At 42.6% G+C, this 12,242-nt stretch overlaps 1 protein-coding gene across 1 annotated transcript in view; it reads right to left on the bottom strand.

Moving 5' to 3' along the window:
• ENPEP (glutamyl aminopeptidase) overlaps positions 1-713 on the bottom strand; it is a 62,240-nt gene extending 61,527 nt beyond the window's left edge. The window contains 1 exon segment of the mRNA XM_006025540.3: positions 1-713. This exon segment is cut by the window's left edge and continues 24 nt beyond it. Coding sequence (XP_006025602.1) covers positions 1-459 — 459 coding nt within the window. The 5' untranslated portion in view covers positions 460-713.
• Positions 714-12,242: the final 11,529 nt, after the last annotated feature.

Below are 12,242 nucleotides of genomic sequence, written 5' to 3'. Positions count from 1 at the left end.
CATTCCTGTGATCTCGATGTCACGAAGGTGAAGCCATATGTACTTGGTACGGTCATCCAGCTTGATGGAGATGTTGACTGTCCCTGTATAGGTATCTGCATCCATCTCTGGCTTCAGTTCCAAGTCGTAGTGTTCTGGTATGATGTATGTCGGTAGCCTGAAATGTCTCCATTCTCCAGTCTGGTCATTTTTGGGAGGGCAGTGGCCCAGTTGCACTGGGGAAGAGGTTGCAGGGGATTCTGTTGGCTTTTCTGCTGGCTTTTCTGTTGGCTTTTCTGCTGGCTTTTCTGTTGGCTTTTCTGTTCCTCCTGAAGATTGGCAGGGCTCAGGTCTGCTCAATCCCACGCCAAGTCCTACAGCTAAACCTACAGCAGCCACCACTGCACAGATGATGATTACGTGCTTTTTCTTCATGCAGTACCTCTTGGACTTCTTACCCTCAAAATCCATTCCCTCCATCTCTATTCCTGTCTGCTCACCAAGCTATACATTAACCTCAAAAAGGCTTACTAAACACCTTAGCAGTCTGCGTACTAAACTCAGCAGACTCTGTATTTTAATTGTGTAGTTGTATCTTTTTTTTCTGTCTGTCTCTCCAATTTCTTCTGCTACCGGGCACTCGGTTAATTAAAGATAACATATAGTTTTAAGCGGAAGAAATGTAGCAAAGAAGCACAGCTGAGGAGGAAGACAGAGGAAGCTGACATAGAAGAGTGTTGTTACTACTGTACTGCCCTTATAAGCAGTGCAACCCCACCCCCTACCCCTCCTGCTCTGTTCTGAGTTAAATATAAAACAGTGCTATGTTAATCAGCAGTTAGGGGATGATCATATGCCAAAGCTCTGTCAGCAGCTTTCAGAAAGAGAGTTCACAGATAGAGGTGTAACTGCTAGAAAACCTCAACCTTTGCTACTACATCTTAATTTTTCCGGTTATAGCTCCTTTTTTTAAAGCAAGGATTTCCTTGAACTTCCACCACAGTAAAATCTCCAAGCTTTTTTTTTTAAGTCTTGCAAGTCTCATTCCATTGTTTTCCCTCAGCTACGAAGTCTTTTAGCTTTACTATGTAATTCCATGTAGTCAAAGGCAGAAGAGTTGGCAACACAATGATAAATCTTTTTTTGTCTTCAGACTTAAAATAACTGCTATTTTCACCCATGCCAAGTGAACTTTCAGAACTGTCAATAGAAGTTTGTAGCCAGGGTTATAATTATCTTATTGGCCAATACAATCACACTGCACAAATCTGAACTTGCTCTTTGAGATGGTCTTAAGATGGGCCTCACAGGGCTTGTATACATGTGCATCAGACTGCGCAGTTGTTACTATACAGTCATTTAGTACTTGTTTAAGCAAGTAACCGGCATTATGGTGTAGTCCCAACACCACACAGGTTTTTCCCCACACTACTGCACAGTAGCTCGTTGCTACTGTGCAGTAGTGTTGGTGTCATGGTTCAAGCCTGACGATGCTATGTTGTCATAGCAACAAGCTACGGTGATGTAGCTTGTTACTTGGCGATGTAGCATCTCATGTAGATGCACCCACAGTGTGACTAACCTTATGTAACCTTAGCCACGCTGGCCATATCTACACAAGCGGCGGACTGCACAGATGTTACTGCACAGTCATTTAGCACTTGCTTATATAAGTACCGTGCAGTACCATCACCACATGGTTTTTTTCTGATGCTGCTGTTCAGTAGCTCATTACTACTGTGCAGTAGCGTCATGTCATGGTTAGTGCCCAGCAATGCTACTGCACAGTAGTGTCTCATGTAGATGTGCCCAATGTGACTAACAAAACTAGTCACCAGAAACTATGGGATTTAACTGGAGTGAGTGGGTCAGGAAGGGCCCAACCCTGAACAAACTATTATTGTGAGAGGCCTACTGAAACAAATGATGTAATATATAAGGTCTATTTTAGAGATTTAAATCTATAGAGATTTATATAGAGCCCAATATATGATCTATTTTTTGCTTATCAAGATAAATGAAAATAGAATGTAGCAAAGATTTGCTACATCCTCCCCCACCCCGCTTTGCTTGATAAGTGTACTGGAGGAATAGAAAGGGTGGAGCAGGATGCTCAGCTCTCCAACAGCTGTGACACCCTCTTTTTCCCTTGTTCTCCAGAGGTGGAACATGTGTCCTATGTTCACTTCTTTCCAAAGGAGGTGCAGCGGTTTGGCTGTGTGACTCGTGTTTCAGTTAAGGCATCCATCTCAGTTTAACAGTCACTCATTATCCTGGATGCATTTCCGTGGTTGGTTCACCTTATTTTGTTTAAAAATGGAATAAAATCTCACTCTGCTGATGAGCCCCAAGACCTAAAATCAGTTAGCACAAAATCCAAAATGCACAGCATGCCAGGCAAGGGGCTCTGCTAGGATCAATTTTATTCACTCTTTAGAGCTGGCTCTAAGTACAGCTTTTGAAGTCACTGTTCACTTTCAAATGTCACCAACTTCCACTGAAACAAAACCTGAGAACCTTAGATACATAATTCCCCTCCCCCTGACTTTTACAAGTTAATATTTACTTAATATCACGTCAAAGTTTTCAGCCACATGCCAGACAGAGAAAAGGCTTTTGTGTTTGGGCAGCAGCAAGTGAAGACTTATTCAATTGTTTTTCAGACCATTGTAAAAAAGGGAAACAAAACAAAAATCAAGGCTACAACTAGAGTCTGTTTTACATTATTGTTTTATTGTTTTCCCCTTTTATTTTGTATAGCTGTCAAAACTAGATATGACCTGGGAAAACAATGCCTCTAAATCAGTTTAGTCAGCGCATAAACTCTTGGTATAAGAACCAGAACTGAAGATCATCATGGTCTTCACACTTACACATTTTCTTTTCTTTTTTTTCCCTGATTGGGGGATACAGAGGAAAAAGAGGCAGCAGTTACAAAACAAAATGCAGCTCATAAGCAGTTATGATTAAATAGTAAAGCTGTCTCTGAAACGTCGTACATGTTTTCTTTATATCATATATGGTTTTTTTTTCTATTTCTTTAGCTAGGGAGTTTTAAATCAGGCCACCCTCACAGTGGCTGAAGGTTTTTCTTTTTCTATTTTAATCTGGCAGTAAAAATTGCTCTCTAAATTCATATTGCTGGTATTTCTGAGTAGGTTAGTGAGGCTAATCATGAAAAACTTGGCATATTTCACTACTAATATCAAAAGAATTATCATAATATTTGTATCGCCTACAAGGAAGGAATAAAAAACATATCTGAGTAAGATGGTGCAAAAGAAAAAAAAAATCCAACCCTTAAATCACCATGTAGCAGGGAGTTAGAGTTTGACCCAGCTACACTCTCCTTAGGGACGAGCCAGTGCCAGAGTTTCGACAGCGCGACTTAATAATTGAATATGGTCCCTTTAAAGCTGGCACACCAGTGTGACATAGGGGTGCGTGGAAGTTAAAAGATGCTGGAGCTCCAGGTGGAGAAAGGAAAAAAGACTCCAGGCAGCTGAAAGTAAATATTAACCCCTAGGAAGTAAAGATTAACCCCAGGCAGTTCACAGGCCAGTTCCTATGCCAGTTTGTGGGTAGTAGCATAGTCTATTACTATATAAGGGTGGTGATGCATTGTACCCCGTGGCTTCTCACCTTGGCCCCAGCTGATGCTCCCTTCCCTTGCACCACTGAGGCCTCCACCCAAACAGAACCCATGGTTCTGGCCTCCACCCAGATGTAGCCCCTGGCTGTGGGGGCTGCCTGGCATGGCTGCCAGCAACTGGGAATGGGAGGAAGGTCACCCCACCTGTGGTATATGCTCCTTAATGAAGTCCCTGGAGTCCCAGGTGACTGAGCTCCAGTCCCAGGTAGGCAGACTTCATGCCATCAAGGCCCACGAGCAGGAGATTGATGACTACTACACTCAGGCTCTTCTCCTGAAGAATGAAGAGAGAAGAACATGGATGCCTGACTACATGAAGATGGACAACAGGAAGATCAACGAGGAGCTGCACCTGGGGGGATGCTTGGAAAGCGGTCATCTTGGGTCCCAAGACACGCAGTACCAGGGTCACTCCTCCCTTGGAGCTGAGCAACAGGTATGCACCTCTCGCAGCACCAGCAGAGACATCAGCAGAAACACCAGCTCTGGATGAGGGAAGGCAGCTAGCTGCCACCCCTAAGAAGAGATGCAGGGTGGTCATGGTGGGTGACTCTTTCCTGAGAGGCACAGAAAAAGCAATCTGCTGCCCTGACCCCCTGGCCTCTGAGGGGCCCATATCTGGGACATGGCAGAAAGGACTTTTAAATTAATCTGGCCCTCCAACCACTCATCTATGCGGGTGGGCACGAATAACACAGCTCAGAGCAATCCTGGCCAGGTCATAAATGACTAAAGGGCTCTGGGGGCTGGTCTCAAAGGGTTGGGATAGTTTTCTTCTTGATCCTTCTAGTTATGGGTCACAGGCACAGAAGGGAGAGACATATTGAAGAAGCCAACAGAAGACTGCAGCATTGGTGCCATCGTGAAGGCTTCGGCTTCTTCAATCACAGTCCACACTTCAGAGAGAGAGGCAGTGGTTTGTTGGGAAGGGACGGCCTCCACCTCACTCTGATGGGAAAGAAGTTCTTCTTGGCCAGAATGGCTGACCTAGTTGACAGGACTTTAAATTAAAATCACCGGGGGATGGGTGGACAATCACTAGTGAAAGCCCTGGAAGTGACAACCACAGAATCAGCAGATCAGGTAACACAAGGGAACTCACTCATACCCCAGCCCAGGGACGGGACTCTTCTAAGAAGACAGCACTGGCCCGTACCTGTAGGGATCAGACCAAAAAACCAAGGTGGAAACCAAACTCAAACTGGTTACAGGAATCAAGAGCAATAAAAAGTCCATCTTCAAATATGTGGGAAATCAGAAAAAAAACAAGGGCAATGTGAGAATTGCTGAACCAAATGGGGCAGCTGAAAACCAACACCCAGGAAAAAGCTAATCTCTTCAACGATTACTTTGCGTCAGTTTTCCACCAGCCCAAGGGGATCACCCTGTCTGACAAGACACAGGACTACCAGGGTAAGGGCAATCATACGCCTATAACTAGTGAAGGTCTTGTGAGAAAACAGCTTGAGAGGCTGGACATCCACAAATCAGCTGGCCCAGGTGGAATGCACCCAAGAGTGCTAAAAGAGTTGGCTATGAAAACTCGTGGTGCTTGGGGGAGGTACCTGAATTTTGGAAGAGGGCCAATGTGGTGCCCATCTTCAAGGAAGGAAGGAAGGAAGATCCAGAGAACTACAGGTTTCCCTCGCTTTATGCGGGTTCTGTATATGCAAATTCACTCTTATGCGATGACCCTTTTATACCAAAAAATCATTATATGTGAGGTAAATTCACTTTATGCAATCAGTGTGGTGGAAGCCTGCAGTCAGCTGCTTTATGCGGCACATTGTGGGAATGACGCGCACCAAAATATAGTCTCCTGTGTGGATCTGTGCTCCTCACTCGTTGTCTGCGACACATGTTGCTGTAGTTGCCATCCCCATTATAACAGTGCCCTGTGCTTGTGTGTACTGTCTGCCGTTGGTGAGTACCAAAATTGTCTTGTAAACGTGGTAGAAATGGGTCTGGGGGTCAATACAGTCAAGGTCTTGGAATGTATCCCTTTTTTGTTAGATTGTAAAGTGCTTCCCTTTTATGCAAATTTGTGCCATTTTCCAGGAATGCATGTACAGCATAAATCAAGGGAAACCTGTACAGGCCAATCAGCTTTACTTCAATCCCTGGAAAGATCTTGGAAAAATCATGAAAGAAACCATCAACAACAGGCTAATGGAGGGCAACATTCTAAGAGATAGCCAACATGGTTTTGTTGTGGGTAGGTCTTGCCTGACCAACTTCATTTACTTATTTACTGTCTGAGTTTCCAGGTTCTGGAATAGATCCCCACCAGAAGTGGTGCAAGCACCCATTCTGGATACCTTTAAGAAATTCTTGGTTGTTTATCTTGCTGAGGTGATCTGACCCCAGCTGACTTCTTGCCCCTTGAGCAGGGGGCTGGACCCGATGATCTCACATGTTCCCTTCCAGCTCTGATGCCTATGAAATCTATGGAAAGGGGTCAGAATATAATAGAAACTTACCTGGGCTGGTGTGGAGGCACAGGCATAACAGATGCTGGAGAGGTAATTTGGAGACAGCAACATGGAGTCAGGGTGGCTGTGCTGGCATCACTCATGATGCCAAGGAGATGAAGACAGCCCGGACCTGAAAAAGAGAGATAGTGAGGGAGAGGCCCTTAAACCAGGACTGTGAGTAAGGAGCAAAGCCCCGGACTAAGTAAGGGATTTGATTCTGGTGTGAGACTTGGGAGCAAATGCAGCCTGACTGCCAACAGGGGCGGAGTGGGGGCTCAAACTATGATCAACTGGAGTGCGTAGTGAAATCCTGAAGGGGAACCAAGACAACTGAGAGACTGTAAATTAGAAAAGTTTTGCCTTTTATTTTTTGTTTATTGTAACGGTGATTATAGAGAAAAGACCCAAAAGACATTGTAGACTGGACAGCAGGGGTATGCCAGGAAAAGAAAGCCTCAAGGAAGAGGGGACAGGATGGAGAGGACCCGCTCCCCACCCTAAGTTAGTGGTTTTGTTTGTTGATTACTACATTTGGAAAAACTAACTAAAGGACTGATATTACTCTTGACTAAACACGGAAGCACAGATTAGAAGTAAGAACCCATTGAGCCCTATAAGAGGTTCTGGTAACCAGCCTGTGTGGTTAAGATCAGAAGGTGGAGTTGTACATGGTGTAGGGACAGGTGGAGCTGTGTACCTTGGCCCAAACATAAGGGCTCCACAAATAAAGCAGCCTCCCACACCTTTGTTTTTTTTCATTTTCTATCCAAGTATTATAGCAAGATGTGGCAGGAGAGAGTGAGACAGTCTGCCCAAACAGGAGGAATTCCATAATTCTGTTACACACCACCATCCACAAAACTATAAAAACAAACAGGGCAATGACATACTTCAGTGGTTTTCAACCTGTGGTCCGCAGAGCCCTGGGGATCCACAGACTATGTCTAAGGGGTCCGTGAAAGATGACTACGAACAATCAAAAGTATATGAATACCCACATTTCCAATTCACAGGGTTCTGCTCCTCCATTCAAAAGGGGTCCACATTTCCCCCTCCACAGAGGAGGAAATTTACAGGAGTCCGCACCTCCATTTGAACTGTGTTAGGGGTCTGAAAATGAAAAAAGGTTGAAAACCATTCACAGATATTAAGCCTGGCATGGCACAGTATAGACTAGTTTTAGTTTCTTCTATAAACCAAACATAGCCAAGTTATCATCTGCTCTTCACTGACAAATGAGGGCCAGGTATAATTAGAGTTGAATACGGGTGTAATTTTTTTCTAGTCACAATTTAGGGCTTTTGAGTAGACTTAATGCTTGCATGCCTGCTCTCTCTGCTGCAGACATCTGTGGCATGAGCAAGCCAAGGAGCATCCAGGCTGATGATGGAGCCAGGGGACAATGGTCCCCTTTTTTCCCTCTTCAGATGAAAGGGTATGAAGGCCAGTACCAGCCTATAAATATATTACCCTATTTATACCAGCTTATAAGTTATTTACCTCTTTACTCTATTAAAAAAGACACTAGCCTTCATCTCTCCTGTCCAAATGGATTCTCATGTAAATTAAGGGGGAGGGGGAGGGGAGGGAAAGGAGGTGAATAAGCTTTTCTAACCTCAAGCACCATCATCCTAGATTAACTGAATGTTATGAATAAACTTTTACTTCAGTGAAATCAGCTGTTCTACCTTGTTTGGAAGGTAAAGGGAAGAATGCTGACTAGATTTTTTTAGCCTGATTAATCTTATTTCTAGAAAACCACAGAGGGTTTAAGCTGATGGACCACTACCTCCCTTTAACATACCAGTTCCTGGTAAAATATTGTTATGTGCCAAAGTTCTTTGAATTTTTTTTAAATTCCACTCTAAATTGGTATTTAATCTTTTCTAAAACTGCCATGGCCAGGGTACTAGATAGGATTGCTGAAGGAATATAATTCCTAACACGAGGGTGACAAAGTCACCAGGCACCAATCCCTAGGACTGGTTTTAGGTGGCCCTTGTCAAAACTGGGCTGTCCTAAATATGGTCATGATGCTGCTGTTAAGGGATAGTTACCGGTCATGCATAGTTATACAGTGCTACAGGCTTCCCCATTTTTTATCAATGTTCAACAGTTTCAGAGATCTTTGTCAAATATTTTGCCCACAGAGACATAGTCCTCCCACAGTTTCCTCTGTAGCATGGCGTGTGGTCTTTTTCTTGGTATCTTCTGAGGATATATGAGACTACTACTTCAATGAGGTTCCAGTCACAGGGCCTTGATGGTGCCCTTGTTGACCCTGGTTTTACCTATTTTCTAAGGTGTTTTGTATTTTGTTCCATGTAAATGGAGGTTTGAAATGGCTATTTTAGGGATTTTTTTTTGATCTAACAGAGGCCTACGAATGTGAAGGACTGGACATGATGGCCTGGGAGGCCCCTTGCAGTGTGATGATCCTACCTTCTTAAGAGGCAATTTGTAATAGCTGAGTCAGAGCCATATGGAGAGGCCTGCTGAGGTTATTCAGAATGAAAAGGTCCCATAAGACCTTTAACTGAGGTTGACAATGACCAAGAATTGATCTGGGAAGCCTCAGATGTGAAAACATAGTGTTAGGAGATTGAGTAACAAAAAATCTAATGAGTTAAATTCATCCCTGAATTCAATTTATCTGAATCCATTGGAGTAATGCCATGGGTGTTTTGGCTCCCAGTTCCTACTAAAGTATCATAAATGCTGCAAAGTTTATTGAGCCATCATTCTTGGAACCATAAAAGTAGCACTAGAAGGGATCTCAGGATGTCATCCTGCTCATGGCAGGATCATCCCAGGCTAAATCATCCTAGACAACTCTTTGGCTAAACTGTTCTTAAAAACTCTGTGAACAACCATCATACACAACACTACACACAATGCCTGAAACATCAAAAACACCCTAACTTCCCACAGGTAAAACAGGGGGGTGAGGGCACTGTCAATGTCCTCCCATTGCAAGGACAGGATAGTTTATTAAACTGTTCTCAAAAGATCTATGCCCCTCCCCGCCCCCACCCTGCTATAGAAGAAGGCAAACCCCCCCAACAGTGTATGCCAATCTGACTGTGGTGTGAGATTCCTTCCTGATCCCAAATGTGCAATCGGTCTGACCCTGGATGAAGGAACAAGACCCTCTAGCCTTGACTGTGATCATCCAGTGCTTCTGAGGAAAATATCCAGTCCCTTTCCCCCAAAATTGTATGTAACAAGAGGAAGTGAAAATTCCTTTCTTGCCCCATGTGGCAACTAGCAAAGCCCAAAAGCATAGATTAACCAAATACCCTCCACTCTGCATGGCAATTTAGGGACTGCTAACACAACTCCACAAATCACATACCCCAAGCAGAGAACTCCTTTTCCTATCACTCTTGCTCCTGTGTTCTTCTTGAGACTGCTTGTGTAGTCTCCAAGCAGCCTATAGCATGACCTTTACCAATCTCTAACAAATTTAAGTCTTTGTCAGTCCATCAGAGCTGGATCCCTAATTTATGGTAGGACAATAAGCATAAGCTTATTAGAGCTCTGGCTACAACCCCCCTCCCCCCCAAAAAAACCCTCAAAACAACTGAGTAGGCTGTTACAGTGACTGTTTCCTGGCAGAGCTTCATTTATAGGGTTCTCCCCTGCAGCACTCTCAGGAAAAAAAATGTAAGACTCGTTAACTTGAAAAATGTGAAACTGATTGCAGTGCTCAACCAAGACCCAACTGAATTATAATAGAAATGATTTCCCTGTCCCCATGCTTCCTATGAAATTAACAATTGCCCTTGTCTTCATCTCAGATCTTGAACACACTCAACTGATCTATAATCCCCTTGAAATTCCAGGGACCTTAATCATTATTGTTTTATAGTGGGCCCTACTGTATTTAAAATCTTGTCTATTGCCATCATTTATCATTGCAAATGGGGTCCCCTTGGATTTGAGCCTTTTGAAAGTGCAAGCACTCTAAACTGTTTTAATTAAAACCATTCAGAACTTCTTCAATATTTTTTATATTTCTGAAGGAAAAGCTTTGGAAAATTGGCTTCCTCAATAAGATGTTCTGTACTGAGCTGCTTCAGGAGTGTTGTATTAATTCCTCAAGTAAGCTGAAAAGTTCTGGATGGAGTAAACTAGGGAACAAAAATATAATCCCACTCTTCTGCAGTAATTATACCATATCTTTTGAATTCAGTTGTATTTATTTGGAATTTCAGCTCCAAATTCTGATTTTGATCTTCACTGTAAATGTACATGGGAATAAAGGCTTGGAAGAAGACTACTTTTGAAACCATTTCACTAGGAAGCATATAGCTTTGGTAGAATATTTCCACCTTTGATTCCTTGTTTCAAATTTCTAATTTGGATTTTATGCGTAATAATGTGAATGTTTTCTATTATTTTAATTACATAAATGAGACAAGTTTTGTTGTATTAATTTACATTGTTTTTTACGATTTGCAACTGCTTTCTGATTGATGGAAATTAATTTCTAACATAGGGATGTTGCTTAGAATTCTTTCATCTAAATAATTAATAACTAATACAAACTAGGTTCATAACCCTAATCACAGAAGACATAATCATCCCTGTATAGCTTTCAGATGTTCCATTTATAATTCCATTTTATTTTCTAGTTACATTTTGTTTCTTCATCAGTGGTCACTAAAGTAGGCCAACTGCCTGTATAGTTCTTAACTCTATACTTGACAGACTAAACTGTGATACTGAAGTTTACTTATTTTGCTGAAGAGATCTCTAATGCATCAGCAAAGTTTCATAAAGCATCTATAAACATTTTCCACTCACAGTAGGATTTTTCCTGTCACTCAATACTCCTTACTTAGTCCACTATCTAAGGAGACCTTGGAGAGACCTGAAGGGCCTCATGACTAGAAGGATGACAAATTTGGACAAATTTGGACACTAGTGGGTCCAGGGAGGAGCAAGCTTCATAATGGAGAAGATTCCAGTGATAATATCTAAGTGAACTTCTGTAAATTTCTCTTCCTTTGGAGTCAGAAAAAATGCTTCTCCTCATATCCTAAATCATTATGCCCTAGAAGCTAAAACAGTCATTGCCTTAGAAGGGCCTCTTTCCTAACATATAGACAGCTCACTTCTCCAGTCATAGAATCATAGGATTGTAGGGTTGAAAGGGATCCTTTTCTTAACATTACAGTGACTATAACTTAACCTTGGATTATCATTCCCAAATGATAGAGCTGCAAAAATATCCAACCCTCCAATTGTTTATCAAAGGATCATGGTCCTAGAGGTGGACAGTGCTCCTACAGACCTATCTCACACTTGTGAAGCTAATGCAATATACCTTTTCCCTGACAGCTCCTCACAATACCACATTACAGCCTTCCAGACCCCTCTCCTTCATAGGTATAGGAAGGAAACAAACTTGGCTACTAGTATTAAAAGGGGTAGCAGAAACTTCCTCATCCACTGCACCATTCCCTTCCCTCCTTAACAACATAACTCTCTTCCTTGTCCCTACATTATATTTATACTAGCTGTCAGCTAGAAAAATATATGTTCCTTGCTTTTCCTGTCTTTCCTTCCTAAATCTTCATCTAATGCTCTCTAGGTGCATCTACACATTCATTAATACGCCTATAGTTACAGCTCCTAAGTTTAGTACATGGTTAACCAAGCGCTAAATCAGTGTGCAGTAACTTGCGCTACTGTGCAGTAGCAACAGTACATGGGTTTTTAGTGAAGCTTACTGCACAGTACTCTAATATTACTGCACAGTAGCATATTAGCATGGGTTTTGTGCAACACGCTACTGCACAGTGTTATTAGGCTACTGTGCAGTTGGCATCTCATGTAGATGCACCCTCTTGCCACTAATTCTTCTTCATCATGTCTCCAGTCCACCCTTTCTATATGCTCGGCTATATTCAATATTCTGCACAGGCCACTATTTCTGGTGTTGGTATTGCCAAATCTTGTGGGGTGCATTGTGGAACTGCCGGGCATCTCAGGAGATGATCCATGGTTTGCTTCTCCTGACAAACACATTAGTCGGCTGCATAGAGACCCCATGATTTCATGAGAAAGTTGCATCTGCCACTAATTTATATCACTTAAAAGGGAAATACTTTGCAGTAGACCTGAAGATA

The sequence above is a fragment of the Alligator sinensis genome, unplaced genomic scaffold (assembly GCF_000455745.1).
Source record: "Alligator sinensis unplaced genomic scaffold, ASM45574v1 scaffold861_1, whole genome shotgun sequence".
NCBI lineage: Eukaryota > Metazoa > Chordata > Crocodylia > Alligatoridae > Alligator > Alligator sinensis.
The sequence above is the reverse complement of the archived record's forward strand: the minus strand, read 5'-3'. Positions and strand labels throughout refer to the sequence as shown.